At 40.3% G+C, this 20325-nt stretch overlaps 1 protein-coding gene across 3 annotated transcripts in view; it reads right to left on the bottom strand.

The window, feature by feature from the left end:
- DCAF1 (DDB1 and CUL4 associated factor 1) overlaps positions 1 to 19046 on the bottom strand; it is a 46631-nt gene extending 27585 nt beyond the window's left edge. The window contains exons 1-15 of one of the 3 annotated variants that reach the window (XM_089525057.1): positions 18971 to 19016; positions 17893 to 18010; positions 16931 to 17007; positions 15266 to 15339; positions 13977 to 14090; positions 11354 to 11491; positions 10009 to 10482; positions 8655 to 8756; positions 7218 to 7376; positions 5798 to 5974; positions 4539 to 4748; positions 3363 to 3532; positions 3037 to 3161; positions 548 to 1808; positions 1 to 199 (exon numbers count right to left, since the gene is read on the bottom strand). In XM_089525057.1, the coding sequence (XP_089381183.1) occupies positions 1 to 199; positions 548 to 1808; positions 3037 to 3161; positions 3363 to 3532; positions 4539 to 4748; positions 5798 to 5974; positions 7218 to 7376; positions 8655 to 8756; positions 10009 to 10482; positions 11354 to 11491; positions 13977 to 14090; positions 15266 to 15339; positions 16931 to 17007; positions 17893 to 18002 (3390 nt within the window). In that variant the 5' untranslated portion in view covers positions 18003 to 18010; positions 18971 to 19016. Of the gene's footprint in view, positions 200 to 547; positions 1809 to 3036; positions 3162 to 3362; positions 3533 to 4538; positions 4749 to 5797; positions 5975 to 7217; positions 7377 to 8654; positions 8757 to 10008; positions 10483 to 11353; positions 11492 to 13976; positions 14091 to 15265; positions 15340 to 16930; positions 17008 to 17892 lie in introns of all 3 variants that reach the window. The other 2 variants (XM_089525047.1, XM_089525066.1) reach the window with 2 other exon arrangements.
- Positions 19047 to 20325: the final 1279 nt, after the last annotated feature.

Here is a 20325-nt window from a genome sequence, read left to right as displayed (position 1 = left end):
CCTGGATGGCTCAAGGTGTGTGATGGCTGAGTTATGGCACTTATAGCTAGCCTCCTCTTGCCCACTAAAGACATTGTACAGTTTCAGGTGCCCCGTGCAGGTGCCCAGCATCAGGAATCGCTCCCGAGCAGAGAAAGCACAACATGTGAAACCACTTTCATCTTCATTTGCTTCCCGGAACACAGAAATTGGACGGAATCTGGGAAATAAAATAGACACTAAGTTAGAAACTGAACTTTCAGCAAAGGTCAAAAGAGGATTAGAGTGGAACAATCAAGCATAGCAGCTTGAAAATGTATCTGACACCTTGCTATGTTGGAAGTCACAGCTTCAGCTGGCTTATTAAGAGAAAACAGGTTTTGGTAAGTGTTCCACTTATGGAAGCAATCAATCAATCGAGAAAAGTGAGAAACAACACACAAAATTCCTCCTAGTAGTCACTATGGCATCACAGGCTCCTTTCAGACTGCAGTCTGTTACCACAGTCCAAACTTAAGACAGCTTGGCCAAGAGAATTATAGAAATTTGGGGGCAAAATCTTCCTTACCTGCCGAATATTAGATGTCTATCAAAGCATCCACCATCCACCCCGCCATACTTTGGAAAGGCTGCCCTGCGGGTGAGCCGTGAGGTAAAGTTAGTTGGCGCTTGGCGCCTCTGTTTGGGCTCAGGACACTGGTGAGGTGTAAAAAGAGAAAATGGGGGGCAAGTGGCCACGGGGTTCTTGCAGCGGGCATGCTGCTCCCTAAGGTACTCTGTGATTATGCTGTCCAGTGTGGGAGGGGAAGGGAGATGCCTGTCCAGCTGTTTTTTGATGGCTGGGCTCTGGCTGTAGGCACCATGGTCTGACTTTTGCCGGAGGACTCGGATCTTCCTGCCATTGCAAGGAGATGGCCGCTCTCGGACGAAGCTAATCCTGCCAATCACAGGCGCGTTGGTGGCGTGAGATGGGCCCGGAAGTGCAAGTGAGCTTTGGCAAGCAGTCTGCCTTGGCTGGGCATGGACAGAGGCAGGAACAGGACCCACAGAAGGATGGTTAGTCAACCGGGCTGAAATGCCATTTGCTATACGAGGGGTACGAGGCAGAGACACAGGAGAGGCAGCGGCAGGAACTGGGGTGAAGGCAGAGGAGTGAGAAGCTGCTGTCATGGGTAAATCCGCCTCTTTGGTAAGGATGGTAGCTGTTTCTCCAAGCCCTTTAGAGATGAGATGGTTCCTGATCAAAAGGAGTAGCTCTTTCTCAGGGAATGAGATCCTTGACTGAGCCACCACATCTGCTTTCTGCAGTCGAGCCAGGGAGACATCTGTCCCAATCAACAAGGGTTTTCCTGAAACACGCTCAATCAGCTCAGCCGCATACTTGCAGAATTTCACATGCTCGCTGCGCTTATCCTGAAGCACAGGCTCCTTCATCAGCTGTTGGATCTGGCAGCTACTGAATAGGGGCAATTTGCTGATGATCTGCCGGACTGTGCTACTCCGGGACAACCCAACCAAGGCCTTGCAGGCCAGTGCTCGGATCTGGTCTGCATCTGTAATGGGCATTTTTACAGACAACAAAGACAGCAGGACTTTGATGCCATTATTGGATTGCACCACATTCCACATTTTGGCCAAAGTGTGCTCACTGCTCCTGGGTGCTTGGGGCAGTGCCCGACGAGGGGTGCCAGAGATGAATTTCCCAATGCTCGAGATGCGATTATCTGGGCCACATACACAATTAATGATGATCTGCAGTGCTGACTTCTGGATCTCTGCATCATGAATAAAAAATTCGCCTTCAGCAAGTCCCAGAATGATGCTAATACCTAACAAAAAAGAAGCATTTTAATTTAATCATTAGCCCATCAAAGTAAGACACACTACTATAGGAGGCAAGATGCACCCATTAATACATGATAGGAGTGATGTGCTTATTGCTCTACTGGCCCAATACATAACGATGAAAAATCTCTGGTATAGATTTTAACTTTTTGTTATATGACACATAAACACACATTGGAAAATAATCCCACTGCCAGCTCATGTATGATCATCCCCATTTCAATGTTAACAGGATGATGTGTAATTATGTCATAGGAAACCACACTATTGCTGTAACGAAAAACAGACCCACAGAACAGCCACAGAAAACACAAGTTAGAGGGTTGTACTACTATCCCCTTGCCCTTTCTTTCACAGCTTCCTGAACAGTGCCCAAAATTAGCAGAATGAGATGCCCTAATATATTGATGTAAGTGCAAGTCCAGAATCATTTACTCCATACTGTATATCACAGATTTACATACAAAACAGTTCCTAAGAATGTGAATATCATGGGGGAGAGGGATGTCACCATTATGATATATGAAACAAACAAAAAAGGAAAGAATGGTGTGCACATGTTTGTACGCATGCATGTGCCTGTGCGCTTGTGTGTACATGTCTGTAGATGACAAAATAATGAATAAAAGCCTTAAATTTCCTTTAAATATGTTGATCAATAATAACCAAATAAATGAAACACTCAGCTGTGCAAACACAATCTGACATATTTTAACATAAGGATAGAGAAGTTCCTTCGTCATTACTATTGGAAAAGTTCAGGACTGTGACGATTGCTGTTAGACTGTTCTTTCAAGAATGGCTGTTATTGTTTTGTGGGATACTTTGAGCAGTTTTCTGTAGGAAAGCAACATATAAATTAAAACAAATCTTGTTTCCTCATATTTAGAGCCTCAAAAATGAGGAAAAAAACATTAATCTGAAAGCACTGAGACTATGGCAGGAAAACAGGATCATAAGGGTCTAGAGGTATAACAGCAGTCCCTTTCAGGATCTGGAAAAACCAGTTTTATGGTATGGATCCCATCCAAAGCTGGTGGTAACAATCAATGCAACATGCCAAAGCTGATCTAATATTTGTTTGAGACAATTATTGACTTGTATCACAGTCATGCACAGTTTATGAATTCCAATGCTTACTGCAGATTTCAGCAGACAATGAAGTGAATTACAAAGAAAAGACACGAGCAAAGGAGAACAGGTTCTACATACCCACAATGGAAATAGAAGTTCCTCCCTCATCCACTGTGTCTACTGCCTCTGCTAGCTGTAATTGGATTTTGGGAACCACAGTAAGGATGGCCAAAACATCCAGAGCATAACGCACTGTATCATTCCTGATAAAGAAAGCAAAATACATATAATTCAAAGTACCGTGAAACATTAAAGGCAACCATTAATTAAATAACACTCCAGCAGCACTTTCAGGCAAGAAAAGTATATTCCAAGCACACAGGTCAGATGGCAGTGTGCAACAATTATTAGTAACAGGTGAGTAAAAACTTAAAAGGCTGTTCTATTCAACATCACTGTCTCACCTAGCATAGTAGGTCTTCCAGTTGCATGCTATTGAAATAAGCTGGAGCATAAGCTGCACACAAGACAGTTTGAGAAAGACTTCTGCTGGATCCCAATAGAGCTGTCCAGGTCCATATTCTATTAGAAATTCCATCATCTCTACAATTTGTTCATGTGTGTAGGAACAAGCCTGCAAGGAGAAACAAGTATTCAAAAAGTCTTGTCATCATCAAAAACTGCATGCAGAAGTGATGCATAGATGATCATACACACACACACACACACACACACACACACCTATCTGCCTTCCCCAAGAAGCAACCATACTGGCATAAAATTTAAGAACACAATTTAAAATGTTTTAAAACACAAATAAGCCTCAGATCTAAATGTCTGTCAACTTTGAAAGGTCTTAGGCTAGCATTGACAATAAAACATTGAGAGGCAGAGCTGTAGTTCCACTTCAGGAAAAGTCCTGCCCCATTTGCTAATGGATCTAATCTCCTGCAGGAGGGGAACAAAGAACAAATCCTTATTTGGGACCTTAGGACTCATGTTGGAAACAATAACCTAGAACATACAATTAACCAACACAGGGTTGATAACAATCAATTTCAGTCTGGGGTGAGCATGTGCAGAAAGTCAGAGGGCCATTTTTTGTTCCTCCTGATCCATACATGCCACACCTACGCCATTTTTCAGAAAGTAGAAGTGACATTTCAGTCACTATTGTGGGGATGAACATTTAAAGGCAAAACTGTGTTCTCTGAAAGCATTCTTTAGCTGAAAACAGTGGGGCAGGGGTGACTTTATTTTATTTTATTTTTTGCAGATGGGGCACTCTATATGGGCTCCAAGTCTGCAAAGAGTGAATGTAGCCTATGGGCCAGAAATCTCCCAACCTGGTTAAAATATTTAAGATTTGCATTCCACATTTCTGCTAAAAAGCAAACAAAAACAGAACCAGGGATTCAACAAAACCTCATAAAGCTCTAAATATGAACACGTGAACATTAAATCATACAAAAAGTATTTTAAAAGAGAACACAACTAGCTGACCTATTTATAAAATCATACAGGCTTCTGAAAAACTAACTTTTTATATAAAAAAATATTTTGACCCAACAGTAAGACAGAAGAGAAGACTCTACACAAAACAAGAAGATATTCCTCCCCTACAAAGCACACTAACTCACCTTATACGAAGGCTGCGGATGGACCAGAATTCCACCCTCTGTGCGCTGGAGTGACTGCTTCACTTGTTCCACTTTGATGGCAAGATGTGCCTCAAAATACCTGCGCATGGCCATGCAAGTGTGTTTCCCAGTCTGACGGCTAGCAAAGATCTCATCATCACTTAGTAGAGCACCTTGGGTTTGCAAGTTTAGGATATCTAGAGTGCTGATCTAAAAGAAGAAAAATACAGCTGTGCCATAATGTACAAAGACTCACAACCTTTTTTAAAATCAAAGAAAAAAGTATTTTGAGCCAAAGGAAATGGGTGTGCTGAGAAGCTGTGTTAACTATACATCCCAAACTTTCAAACATACAACTAACTTGATATAGGATCAATAGCCACTTAAAAAGATATTTTGTAACTCATCAAGAAAGACTGAAAAGGTAGGAGAGAAAGGATGAAGCTTTATGCCACCATAACCGAGTCTTCTAAAGTCAGGGCATATCTAAAACTTTCTAATTTTATTGTCATGGAATGAGAGGAAACCTCAAATTCATCTCACTATCACAAAGACTTCAGTTTCTCTTTTTCTCTAAAGATAGACAACTTTGTCATCTTTGAGAGCCAATACACTGCCCCATAAACCTACTGTGTGCTGAACCCACTAAAGGCTGCACCTGAACTGCCACAAGTAAAAAACCAAAACTCCACCTAAAATTTGTAGGTTAAAACTAGGCATATAAGAAGCACATGCCCCGCTATAAAGGAGAACTGCACTTCTGAGAGGCTTCCAAGAACAGAATTATCCTCAAAAACAAGGTTCCTCCATGCCTTGGTTAAACCTGAATACCAGTCTGTTTAACTCTGTTCCTGTGCTGACAATATTTTTACACTGCAAAGGGGTGCAAAAATGGGCAGGGGGGAGTGCATGTAGGTGTGTGTTGCTTACCCTTATAGTGGATGTATCCAAAGTCACTACTATCGTTAACACTAGCATCAAGAAGCTCTCTGAGAATCTTTGAAATGTAGCATACAAGCCACATGATCAAGTACAGGGGAAACTATATGTCCCAAAATGCACAAGTGCCAATAACAGCCACGTAAGATGTGCAGCTCTTTGCTATCTCCTCTCTTTACTTTTTACAAATAAGCCTAGCCAACTAATGGTGGCAAGGGGCGGAAAAGGCATTTCATCATTTGGGCCCAATAGTTATGGGACATCTCTAGTGGCATCCAACTCCACCATGACTTCCAAGAAAAAAGAAAGATAGCACTTACCAAGTTAACAAGACGCCGCAAACCATCATGTCTATCAAAGAGCTCTAAGACTGCCCGGAACGAGAAACAAATAGAGAAGAACATGGTAGCATGGCAGCAGCCCGAGGCATGAGAGCACTCCATCAACCACAAGGTGTAATTTACAACATCTGATAATGCATGAGGATGCATACACACCTACAGAACAAGAAATTGCAATAATAATCCTCCCATGCATGGACACCACACTGAGCTTCTCCCTATCCCATTCCCCACAGCAAAGCTTCACAGTGACAGCTATAGTGAATAGGCAACCTAGTAAATCAGACACTTGCCATCTTGGCTAGAATGAGTTTGCTGCTGTTGTTTGCCATCAAGTTGGCTTCAACTTATTGGGTCTCTATAAATGAGAAACCTCCAAGAGACCTCCCTGGTCACCACCCCTGTCCCACCCACATCTTGCAAACTCAAGGCTGTGGCTTCCTTGATTGAGTTAATCCACCTTAACAAAAAGCAGCTAATGAAGAAAATAAACCCAGGCATTGATTATGAACAAGTATAATCTATGTTCCAAAGCTAAGAACAGAGGAAAAATGTGTCACAATATTTAGAAATACATACAAGACAACTATGATGCAAATGGTTGGGCAGCTCAAATATATTTCCAATTTTTTTCAGATTCCTTTAAAGCTCCTGGATATACCTGGTCCAAAATGAATGAATCAAGTATCCGCCCATGGACGGGTTATACTATACAGTAGGACCTTCATATCCATGAGGGATTTATTCTGCCCCCCCCCCCCCCAATGGATATGAAAAAACATGGGATCTCAAGTCCCATTGGTCCCTAACAGAAGTGTGACATGTGTGCAGTCACTAATGCAGCAATGTGCACACACCACCATTTGGGACAATGGGGCTTGCCGTCTGCAGATACTCAAATCACTGATGGCAAGCCCACAGATAGCAAGGTCCCACTGTGTTTTATTATGACAGTGTCTTGCAGAATTCTGTACACAAGACTCAAATAGAAACAGAGAATTCCATATTTGGTTGGCCTCGCTCACTTCAGTGTCATATACCATGTGGAGGAGCGTACTAAGCTCTCTCACAACAACTATCAATTTAAGATGAGGCAATCTGTGCAGGCATCAGAGCCACACTGAGGCTTCAAATCAAGATGTACATTTTTCACTAGTGATCTTTTTAATTTCACTACCTTCAATTAAGGAGAATTCTGGCAATGTACTGACAACCAACAAGCCATTATCCCATTATGACTACCTTACATGCATGTTCTAAGTATCTTCATGAGGAAAAAATCAGAATACCATTACATCCAATCCCCACATAAAAACTCAGTAAGGAAATCTACTACAAATGGAACCTACAAACATTCTAAAATATTTATAATCCCTTTTTATCAAGAATGGGTTCTTACCCTTTCCATAGCATCCTGATTGTAAGACAAATAGTATAAGCACATAGAGACACCTGTAGCTGCCATGGAAGGACGAGGTATCTCTAGTAGCTTCTGTACTCCTCCATGAGCTACAAATTCTGTTGCAAATTTGTTGTGCAGCAACAATGATGCCAAATACTACAGAAAGAAACACAACATCAGTTTGGATGTCTCTAAGCTCCATGCTTGCTCTTACAATTAAAATGATCTCCTCTTAATTTGTTTAGAATGGCAAAGCAGAGTATAGCCTTTTTCCCCCTGCTTCAATGACAAAACAATAACCTAAGGTTACTGAAAATTATCTTTACAATTTTAATTCTACACACAGTTGAAATTGTAAACATATTTTTTTGGATTATTCTATATACATCTGAAATTGTAAATATAATTTTTTGGACAACCTGTATAGGCACGTTTCAGCTGAAGCATCTGTAAAATATTATCATCTTTACAAAGCTGTATTTCCAAGTAGCACACGGCCATCAAATATTTACCTTTCTCTAAAAACATAAGCTTTGTCTGGTATTTTAATAAATTACTCATATTTAAACAGGCAACAGGACAGAAAAATGTTTTCTGAGTGTAGCAGCACAAAATGGAAAAATCTGTTCCATGTTTCCAACACAAGCTCTGAAAAGGCTTTTGCCAAAGGATGAAGGGATATTAATCCAGAACAAATGACTATGCTTTAAAGCAAGGTTGGGACCAGGGAAGCGCATAGATGTATGTTGCCCTCCAGGGTTACCACTGAGGTCTCCAAGCTCCTTCTGGAGCCCCCACAACTTGAAAAAAACAGCCCCAAACTAATGAGTGTATTCAGCAATTTCACCTCATTTTCATCCAGTTACCTTTAGATTTGAAAAACAACTCCTATAGACCTAAATCAGGCAGAGGGAGTAAAACTGGAGTTGAAACAGCCAACTATGCCTCCCAGAGGGCATGACTGGGCTGCCTAGGACGTAATAAATATAAGGAGCAAAGGGGAGAAGGACCAAGGTTTGGATGTATTCCAAGGCCTTGGGAAGTTGCCCAACCCTATGACTTAAAGGAACATTTTTAAGGACAAAATCTGAACATTTGGAAATCTAAACAATAGAAAAATTAAAGCAAATCAGGACTGGAATCAACAGTAAATCCAAGTTCACCTGCTCTTTACTCGATCTTTTTAATGCATAGTGTGATGGAACTTTGGTGAATGGTAGAGCCAGAGCAGTCAAAAAATATTTCATCCAAATCACAGTTCCTGATTCCACAAAATAACAGGGAAGGTAGAATTTATCTCAGAAGAAAAGTTGATAGCAACTTTTATTAATGCAGCAGATATAAAGGACTACCCTTATTCAGTATTGACACAGAATATACAACTGGTGTAATATTGTCAGTGGTTAACAAGCAGTTCACTGCACTGCTGCTTACCTTTAGGGCTTCAAATGTGAGCAATACATCATTGGTCCGTTTCAAATCAATATAGAACATCATCAGTTCCCTCGACCCAAGTTGCATGAAGATGGGCAACAGCTGGTGAGAAAAGCAAAAGATTTGCAACTGTCAGAAAATGTCAGGGCTTTGGGCACAATCAGGTCCAGTGTGTGGTCAAGTAGTATGTGTAGACAGATTTGTGTTAACCATTTAAAGCTAGGTATCAACAGAGTTGGACAGGCACAGGAAAAAGAGGATCTGGAATTTGGGAGAGAGACGCGGTATATAAACAGTGGCTGTTTTTCACTGGCACTGGATTTTCAGTTCCAAAGTGGTGGTTATCAAGCAATTTGTAGCTTGAATATTTATAAGGATAAAGAGAATCCAAATTGTACAACAATGACAAGGCAATACCCATTATTCCATGAAAGCAGACTGGTGGGAAATTACCAGCCAGGATGGTGTTTAGGATGTGGGGCTTTCAAATTCAATGTAAACTGGTGGGAGAAAGACAACTGCTATGAGACACAAAGAAAGGTGTCCAAATCAGTGGAGAGAAGACAGCTAGAGTCACAACTCTGAAGAACTGAGGATAAGACTGTGCAACAGAAGAACCCAGGAAGAATAGGACTAAAGATTGAAGAAAGCAGTGAATTTGCAATCATAAAAATGGAACCAAAGCTAAAATCATTGGAAAAAACAAGGCTGAGAAGGGTGTGCACCATAGTAATGGAGAGGAAGACTACATTGGCAATAGCCCTGGGGAATACTAAGGGATTGTTTTGTACTTGAAATCTCTTGTCCTATGCCTAGTCACACCTACCTAAAGTAGGGGATGGGGTTACAATATTGTTGCAATTGTATAGTGGTGGAGAGGGATCCAGAGGATGGGAATAGCCAATATATAAAAGTGGCCAATCACAGGCCTATTTTCAAGGCCATTATTTCATCCAGACCTAACTATGAAAGCAAATAATGAAGACAACCAGATTCTTTGCTGAGTAACTCCCTTGTATTTTTCAACTGCTGAGCTAACCATTTCCTTCCTGGATGATGCTGTTTGGCCAAGAAAGGGAAGTTGTACCCTGTTAAATCTGTCCAGATTTAAACAGTGAACATTCATTAATACAGTATGTTTTATTTATCACAGAGGAACTTCTTGTCTCAATACAGACAAAGCACAAAGGACAGTAAATTCAAAAACCAGAATTTCATTCCATTTCATGATTTTTGTACAATGATCAGGACATATTTTGAGGTGATTTAAATTCTCCACATCAGGTACATCGTTTAATTTCTTCATCAAAGGAAACAGCATATCATCTGCTTCCTCACCACTCTTTACACCTACCTCTTGATACTCCCCTAAGGGAGTCAAGTACTGCAGAATTAGTCTCTGTTCTATAGCAGGAGTCAAAGGGTATAAATTATAGTTTGTGCCAATGACCCAAGGAGACATCTCAGACCAGCTGCTATTAGACAGTTCAACAAACATCTTGTCAGGCTCTGATGAGAACCCAAGTTTTTGTTTTGCTTTCCGGAAATTCTCTCTTTCATGTTGCTTTCCTGGTTTTTTCGTGGCAGAGTTCACCCGACTACTACTCTTGTGATTTGAATCAATATTAAATGAGATTTCCATGTCTCTGGGAACTTCCTCCTGCTCGCCATCTGCAGCAATGTCTCCATAATCCATGTCCACAGCCTCTTCATCTAGAGGCAACAGAGGGTCTGAGGGCACTTTTCGAGGACTGGGCCGCTTATTTTCATGTTTAGCATTCATTTCGTGGACTTGCAGCTCTCGCAAACGTTGAAGGACGAATGCCACCTATCACAAGAAGGAAAGTACACATCATTTCCCCATAAATCCAGCAAATTCAAGTTCCAATGCTCACTGAGAACACAAGACCACAGAGAATAATCCCTAGATAGCAATCCAGGGAATTGCGAATATAACTTTTTCACTGGGCAGCAATCTCCACATGTCCTTCTCTTTCTCAACAAAGAATGAAAGCAGGAGAGGAAGAGAATAGGCACAGCTTTAACGTTTTAAATATTCAAACATTACCCTACAAACCTAAATAGAGTCTACCATTATTATTATCATGCTGCAAAGATAACAGGGAAAACTATGGCTGGGAGACAAGACACTCTTCTCTGGTGACCTGTCACTGAAAGGCTTTATTTAGACAAGTCTTTGGTAGCTGACTCAGTTGACTTGTATTTTAATTTAATGGGATATGTCTTGCTTGTTTTACTGAAATGTTTTTCTACTTTGGCTTTTATTTTATAAATTGCTATTGTTATTAGCCACCTGAAGTATCATTTGGTAGTGAGGGGGGAATCTAAATTTAACCATGTTTTGGGAAACAAATCATCCAATTTAATCAAAATTGTAAATTTGTATTTTGAAATGAAAGTACACCAGCTATATATTTCTAGTTGTAGAAAACATAACCTGAGATATCTAACCAAGAGCAAAAATGCAAGAACAATGCACTGATATGAAATTGTTTACTATACTGGCAAAAGGTAGTATTCATATCGCTCATGCAATAGTAATTTGAAGCCTTCCCAATATGTTATTACATTTACTGAGACTTCTAAAATCACATGTGAGGCAGGCACTCTTTCTAGAAGTCAGTGGGTTTTCTATTCCAATCACACTTTCAAGTTTTAGTATATTCCATGGGAATTACCAATTGAGAATTCTCATCCCTGTAGTTGGCAGCAATGTCTTGGTTCTCCATGGCACCTCCCAGTAACCCAGTTGCATATGTTCTCAGAGGCTGATCAGCTTCTCGTGCCCACTTGAAGAGATTCTCAACTATGCCTTCCTAACGTTGGGGGGGGGGGGGGATAATAATACATATTATCAGTATTATCAAGCACTTTCAATTCACAATTCAGCTTACTCCAGTACAAAGAAATATGACATTTACCAAGAATTTAGAAATGCTTCAAGTTAACTTACATTTTTCCAAGATGTAGGTCAGTTTTTTCCAAGCTAGATCCACTGAATCAGTGGAACTTACTTAAACGTTGACATAGGGCCAAAACAGATGGCTATGAAGGGTTGGCTTGAAGCCACCTTGGGACTGCAACAAACATACACCACAGTCCCGAAGGCACCATCTGCCACCCAAATAGGAGCGGAAAAGATCTGCTCCTTTTTGGGCTGGGTTGGACGGCCTTAGGCTGCTCTGGCGCAACCTCCTGGGGGCTTCTGGGGGCTCCGGGGGCATACATCATCAAAAGACAACACCCCAGAGCAGTCTTACACCACCTCCGTCTCATTGACTGGGCAGCTTGGGGCCATGTGCCATCAAAATGCCACACTCCCAAGCCACTCGGAAGCCAGCTTTTCCAGCCAGTCTGTTCAGGCCTAAAGTGAGTTACTAGTGATTCAATATACTGTATCTGCTGTAGTTGGAACAAACAACTGGACCTAGGCCCAAGAGTTTACAAACAGCAACACCCATCACTTCTTATTGCTAACAGCACAATGTAATTGGGAGCTATTACTCTGTGGATGTTTGCAGATCATTCAGGAGACACATTGGTAAAGAAAGGATGTGACACTGAGCCAGAAACCCAGGCTTAATAAAAAAAACACTTTGAACAAACAAAATGTTTACAGGTGTAGCAGTTCATCCACTTTTATTTTGTTCTTCTCTTTATGCAAGCAGGTAAACAGAGCAGAAAGAAATAAACCTTCATGTTATCTCTGAAGCTGGGATTATGGTTTAATGAGCTCAAATGAGCCAAGATCAGATGACACTTGGTCTAGTCAAACACACTTAACCATAATCAGGCTTAGCTATAATGCAAAGTTATTCTTTCCTGGTCTGCATGAAGGAAGGAGAAAAGCAAGAGTTAACAGATTGAATGTACAAGTATGCTGCTTAATCATAGCAAAGTTTCTTAAGGCAGAATTTCTATCTTTATATGTTGTCAAATCAGAGTCACTCTCAAAGAGCTCAGAAGGAAGTTCTAAATCTTATTGGGGTCAGTGGGCTACTCATACAAAAATTTGCAGAACTGTTTCTTGGTGGTAAAAGAAACATCAAACTTGAAAAACTTACTTTCCAGCAAAGCTTTACAGAATATGCAGCTGTCATAAAAGAAAATAGTCTGGAAAGTACTTTAGAGCTTGGAGCTCTGCAGATGGTTTATGGATATTCAGAAGTTCCAATAAGGCTGATGCCAAATAAGAGAGTAAGATGGAGAGAGATGGCTGCTTACCTGCCAGCCTGGGCATACTGTCTTGCTGCTGTAAGCAGGTGTTGCAATTATATGCCAATGTGGGCAAAAATAGTTCTTTATCAAACAGATAGTGTAAAGGAAGAGCCCTCCCTCCAATCCATCTGCCTTGGTCCAGGCCTCAGAGGGAGAGAAGAACCACTGGACCTCATCCCCTTTCCCTCCACCAATCCCTTCTCCTTTTGTTTCATGTCTTTTAGATTGTAAGCCTGAGGGCAGGGAACTGTCTGATTAAAAACAATAATTGTAAGCCGCCCTGAGAGCCATTAGGGCTGAAGGGCGGGGTATAAATACCTAAATAAATAAGAAATAAAAAAATAAATAAATGGGAAACTAGGGTCCAAAACACACTGCAGAAATAATCCAGTTTAAGACTGCTTTAATTGCCATGGCTCAATGCTAAGGAACTCTGGAAACTGTAGTTTTATAAGGCATTTAGCCTTCTCTGTCAGAAAGCTCTGGTGCCACAATAAACTACAATTCCCAGGATTCCCTAGCACTGAGCCAGTACAGTTAAAGTGGTCTCAAACTAGATTATTTCTACAGTGTGTGTTGGACCTAAGAAAGGCTCCTATGCAACTTTAGCCATGATATTTCTGTATGTTCCCAAGTACTCCTTTGAAGCTAACCCATTCTTAAAAAAAAAAAAGCCAAGTATTTTTCTTCCTTAGGATTTCTTTTTTTTAAAAAAGTCTTTAAGCTAAAAATATTTGCATTAAGTCTGAAATTATCAAAACAATTTCCCAAAAGTATCTTATTGTTTGTTTAGATATTGTCAAGCAGACTATGAAAAGGTATATAGGATAGGGTGTCTTGTGAATTTATTTGCAAGTCTAATATGATGACAATAAGGTACCCATGGAAGCAATCTTAACTTCTCATCCAAGTTATTTTGTCTGATTGAAACTCTAGAAATACCAGACTAATAAATGATAAAGAATGTCCCAGAACCAGTAAAATAAGGGGGGAAGCACTAAATAGATTTTACCAACAAGTGATTGTAGGGAAGGAAGAGAGGAGACTACAGAAATATCAAGCATATCTTCTTATATTCAATACCTTCTCCTGAAAGACAACAGCAGTTTCTAGCCCAGGCATGATGTCCAAAAGGAGTCGGCAAGCAGCGGTATTCAAGGGAGGTTCTCTGCTTGTCATCACATAAGCATTCACCAGCTGAAAAGAGACCAAACATAGAATTAGTTTTCCTGCCTCATTTTAATAAATACCTTGGTCTGTACAAAGAAAAAAAGTGGTTTAAGTGTGCAGTCTTGAGAAATATTATACATTATATTCTTCATTCTGGATTAAGGCATGGATCCAGAGTTGCCCTTCAGTTCATACAAGGAACTCCCATTCATCAGAAGCTCCTGTGGATATACATGGGGAGCCAATTCTCCACCAAGTTCTTCTTTATCTACAGCCCTTAGCACTTACTCTGGAGAGCCTCCCAACCATCCACCACTGACTCACAGACAACACAAGACTGCAGGGGGATAAGGGAATTGCTGAAAATTGCCTCCGGCCCTTTCCATTAGCAGAAGTATCATAGAAAGAGAGTTCCTTTTAGGGGAGCCAAGAATTGAGGCTTATGTCCATCACAAATTGTTTTGCTGTTCTTACAAGTTTCTTAACAAAGAGCTTAAAAGTAGGATGGAGCTGACATTGAGTTATAACATATGTACTGTGCAACTAAAGCATTTATAACTTTCACAGTAGTACAAAAACAGAAGAAACAGAAGTAAAAAGGCCTTCCTATGCACTTCATCTTGAGAGTTTGCTCCAGTGAAATCATTTGGATGAAGTTCTCCATAGGACTGTACAGAATTGTTTCATCGTTATACACACAGCAAGCTACCTAGTCTGGTGGCTTCTTCAGTATGGCACATTCATTATTCTGAATAAAATAAATCAAATCTAAACTATATTTTAAATAAAACTGGAGGTTTTAGTAAATAAAACTGAAATCTATTTCTCATTGTCTACAGAGCATTTCAGGATACATAGCATGTACTGATTTCAATAAACATATTCAATCTATCTTTTCTAGTAAAGTCAGACCAGGGCAAAGGTCATTATTGTAAGATGACTTACAGATAAACTTATTTAAACACATGAAATTAACAAACAGAAGACTGACTTGGGCTTCTCTTGGCATGGTCTGTACAAATCAAGACTTAGAGCAATTTTTATGTCAGTTGCTCAAAGATGCAATCCTGATTTATCACAAAGTATAATAAAAAATTAAAATTCTGGCATTCCCAGACATTGCAATGACTGAGCAACAGAAATGGGCACAGATTCTAGTGACCAAGTACAAATCTATGCGTAAATAACAAGTGAAAACGCACTGCATTCATGAAATCATCATTCTTGAAGAGTATCCTCAGCAAATGCCCAAGCATACATTTTGGATCCGCCCGACCTGGAAAGAGATTAAGAGCACCAGTTAATCGTTAACACGGGTTTAGCAAAAATAAACTGCAGCAGCAAATGACACCTGCAAAAGCACTCCATCATATACATCCTTCAACACCAGCATAAGGAACAGAAGCACCAGGAGGCCAGTCCTTCTGAGTGGCTTCTTCAAAGCTGTGGAACTGCCCGCCAAGGGAGGACAAAATACCCCTCTCTGTCATCTTCCCACCAGAAGACAACACATTTTATTCAGACTTTGGCATGCAATGAAAAGTTCAAAAGATTTTTTTAAAATCAATATATTATATACAAGCAGCCAGTTAAGTATTGTCCTAATTCTGTTATGTGCCTAATATACTCCTGATTCTCTTTTTTATGCTAAATGAATTCTTCGATCACCATAAGGTGAAAAGGCTTCCCTCTCTATGAAAATTGAAAGAAATACTAGAATTCCCAGGGTTTTAAAAATAAACTTTTAGTTTACTAATAACAGTTTCTTGGCCCAACCTGCTAGCATATAGCACAAAGAGTAGAAGAAAAAGAGCACACACAAAAAGAAAGAGAAGACTGAATTACTGTCTTAATCCATCTGATCCAAAACCAGACACAGCAAAGAAGGCCCATATCACATGGCATACTTTGCCTTGATCTGTGTAATATCTCCAACAGAAGAAGAATCCCTCACATTTTAAGCAAACTTCACTGCATCCATTACATGTGCATTGATAATATGGGGTTGATCTACCTTAACCTAATTTATAAGTAGATGGTTTCAACTGTCTGCCTTTTGTTCTTTGACAGAAGGCTTTGATTGTTTATTCTAGGACTTTCCTGAAATAAAACTGGTCTTAAGTGTAATATCAAAGCCCAGTTCCATTTTATATCCCATTTTTTACAGACAGATTACTGGTTCATGAGCTCTCCAGGGTACTCCTGATACGGGGAGGGAAAAGGGACTCATACATTTCACATGAAGCAGGGCCAAAAGAAAGGCTAAGTGTTTTAGTTGCATCCATGGCCACAATACTGCTTTATGGAAATTGACCAGAAAAACAAAGACTTCAAAATAATCTGCACCAAATAATTACTGTAAGGTCAGGTATTATCCAGGAGAACAAAGGAAGGGGCTGCCTGCCATTTTCACCTTACATCAGAGATAGAGAAAATGCAACCTGCAAGTCAGGGCTTTTTTTGTGGTCACCGCAGTCCAAATAAATTCTTGTGGTTAAAAAAAAAAAGCCTCTCAGGTGCCTAAAAAGCCCAGGCGTGGAACAATTATTTTTTGGGGGGGAGGGGGGGGAACACATCATGACCTCCCTTTTAAAACATTTTTGAATTTGTTGTGAGGCCACAGCCCTCCAAGGTCTACTGGAGGGCAAGTGTAGCTCCCAAAGCTCTAAGAGCTGCCCACTCCAACCTACGTACATCTATAAAACAACTGTTGCAATGTGTCAGAGCTTGGATAAAAGCTTCAGATGCAATAGCAGCACATAAATTTTGTGGAGTTACAACTGCATGGTTTATCTTGCTTGCTCCCTTTAGCAATCACAAGAATGAAATTACAGTTAACAACTATGTATGTTCTCATCACATATTACCAGGATGCCTATCATCAAATGGATCTGGATCTCGCTTGCGGTATTCTTCTGTCTCCTTCTCAATTAATTCTGACATTCTAAAAAGGGAATCAGAAACATAAGTTACTTCTACCTCATTTCCCAACAGGGCTGCTGCTCAATATTTCAATTGTAGAAGGACTATAAAAGCACTCACCCACCCATACTTAATCAGCAGAAATTCAGCAAACAAAATAACAATAGCAGTTTCATTTATATTCCACTTCATACCGCACTAAGTAGTCTCTAAGTGGTTTACAACTGTAAGCTAATTGCCCCCACCAAGAAAAGAAAACATGCCACACCTCACTCCGATATGGTCTGTGATGCCAAGAACTACACTGGCCTGCTATGTACAGATGCTAATTCACAGATCTGGGAAGAGGGGAGCAAAGTGCAGCACCTGTGGTTGTTCCTGGGCTGCATTTCCCAACATTCTTCACTTCTGGCTATCTTGGTTAGAGGTCATGGGTGTCACAATCCAATAACATCTGGAGGGCCACACTTTGCCCATCCTTCATATAGTTCAGAAAAGTTCTTACTAGTTTTGCTACTTAATGGTCTTCTAGGCAGGGAAGTATTTTCTATCTGGTATATTAATTACAGTGGGCCTTGGTATCCACTGGGGTTTTGTTCCTGGACCACCCTGTGGATACCAAAATCTGTGGATGCTCAAATCCTATTAAATACTATGGTGTAGTAAAATGGGGTCCCTTACACAAAATGGCAAAATCCACTTTGCTTTTTGGAATTTATATATATATTTTTAGTATTTTCAAGACATGGATGGTTGAATCCATGGATATGGACGGCTGACTGTATAAACTCTAAACTCTACTTTGCTTTTCATTCACTATTTTAAAGATAAGTTTTCCAAAAACCTCACTGTTCAGTAGTTAACATGTAAAGCAGGACTATCAAGAATTCCAAATAACTGGATGTACCGAGTAAGTATAGGAACCATGTCTTGTCCGCTGCCATGTTCTTTCTCCCACTGCTCCAGCAAAGCAGTAAGCTCAGCCTTGGAATCTACAAGCTCAGAACATGAAGACATGACTCACCCTAAAAGTAAGAAGGAAGAAAGCAAGAATTACTGAATTGTACAGAATATTTACTGTTTTACTTCATACACACAAATCAAATATTTGAGTTTTCAACAGTCACACACCTATTTTAAAAATATGAACCAATTATTAAAACTGAATTATGCTGAGAAGTTTATGATAGGCAACCAGATGCTTCACCACCACCTCCCTCACTCTCCACTAGCCTCTAAATGGTCCTGTTGAGAGTGGCATAGGAGGATACAACAACTAAAAGATGGATTGGGGGAGTGAGGCAGCAACTGTCACATTATTCTAGCTGGCAGATCTTTATACTACTTATTCCTGCCTTCAAGGTCTGTAAACTATTAAATATACAGGAGCCCTCCCTGCATTCTGCCTGGCAACTTTGGCAACAAGATTGAGACGAATTATATGGTGGCTGATTTACATGATCAGCTCTGATTCCATACACCCAGAAGTCAGCCCTGTTCCATCTTGTCATACATCTTTCATACCTTGTTGACAACAATGAACTTTCATCCCGTGTTAGGTCCCTGCTCCAGGGAAGATAGTTGTGATAGAGGCTACAAGTACTTTGCAGGACACATGGCATATAAGATGAAGATACTGGAAGGATATATGGCCCCCTGTTTGCACTTGGACCAACAGACAGAAGGACAGAAGCCTCTTCTAGGTCTACTGAGACTCTTCCATATTGGGTTAAAAGACAAAACAGGATTTTTATTTTGAAAAATTGAAATAAAAAAGAGCAGAAATACCCTTCAAAAGAAGTACAGAACAAAGAAATATACCCTTTAAAGGCAAATCCTTTCTTGTCCCCATTGGAGCCCCAGAGTCACAAACTGGGGACAAGAAAGAATAGTTTTAGATAAGACTGTTGAACCAGAACAAGTCTACACGGTATGGAGTTAGCTCTTACCTGAATAATTAAGTCAAGATAGCACTAGGCATTTACCTAATTGATCTCCCACTGTTTTGCTGTCAAATTATTTCAAATGAAGTCAATGAAAAATCTATTCAGTAAAGCTAAACAAAACAAAAGTGAAATAAAGGTAGGTAAGTAATCACTGGCTAACTGTCATCAATCACAGCACATCACAATATTCAAACTGATGAGGGGTTTTTTGGATTGAAATATAATCATTGTATGTTTAGATCGGAAAAATATTTTTTAGAAAAATAACCTATTCTTTTGTCTTCCCTATGAAGTATAATGCCAATGAGTAAGTGTCTCCCACAGAGCAAGATCCTAGTTCTTAGAATGCCACTGGAATTCTAATGGAACAGAGCCAATTTAACTCACATTGGAGGGAAACAGTCATCCTTAGCTACTGCTAGGAAGTTTAACCAGCATCACTATGTGGTAAACTGTGATGGCTTTTGCCATTCATTTTAACATCTCTGTTTGCTGAACATTAAGATAACATCAGTAACAGTTCAATACTCACCCTATCAAACCTTAAACCAAGAGGACACATATCATATGCTTATACATAACAAATTATCTCCTTTTACCTGTAGTACCAGGAGAGGGGAATACACTCTCAGATCTGTATCCCCACAGGTCTACCCAACTCCATCAAAAGCTGCTTCAGAAGGAAGACACACCTTCTAGAGCCAGTTCTCAGGTGGCACAGAGGGATTCAGGGAGGGGAGTAGGGGGCAGATGTTTCATTGCGTAGGTAGCCAAACACAGTATGATACTGCTTTTCAGACAACTGCTCTAGGAGGATAGAAATAAATGACCCTGGAAGAAAAGCCAATTAACAATAGAGGAGGGGAAAACATTGTGAAATGGTGAACTACTCTCATCAATTCTCAAGCAGAGCATTTCTATTCAAATCTTTGACCAAATAACAAAGTACAGTGGGCCCTCTTCTTATGCAGGGGATCCATTCTGGACTCGCCCAACCCGCCCCCCAGCGTAAGAGAAAATGCGCATATGCTCATGCCCCATAGGAAACAATGGGGCATGTGCATGCGGTGGCGGTGCGGCACGCATGCACACACCATTGATTATATTGTTGTGCAGCTTCCGCGTAAGCAGTAATCCTTGTATAATGCACCCACGTAAACTGGGTATCATGTATCATACACTTGTCATGTTCTGACACACTGCTATACAGCTTATATAACAAATGATCAGTAGGTACCATTTTCAAACCCAGTATAAGTTTATACATTACTTTAATGACAGTTCCATAATTATGATCTAGTTTCATACTACCTGCAGAATCCTCATGCAGACACGCATGTAGGCTGAAAATGTGGTGGTGAGGAATGGACAAGGATGCAAAAATGCCTTCCCAA

The sequence above is a fragment of the Sceloporus occidentalis genome, unplaced genomic scaffold (genome assembly GCF_023333645.1).
Source record: "Sceloporus occidentalis isolate IW3139 unplaced genomic scaffold, rSceOcc1.0.p SCAF_1, whole genome shotgun sequence".
NCBI classification, from domain to species: domain Eukaryota; kingdom Metazoa; phylum Chordata; class Lepidosauria; order Squamata; family Phrynosomatidae; genus Sceloporus; species Sceloporus occidentalis.
This window is presented reverse-complemented; position numbering and strand designations above follow the sequence as displayed.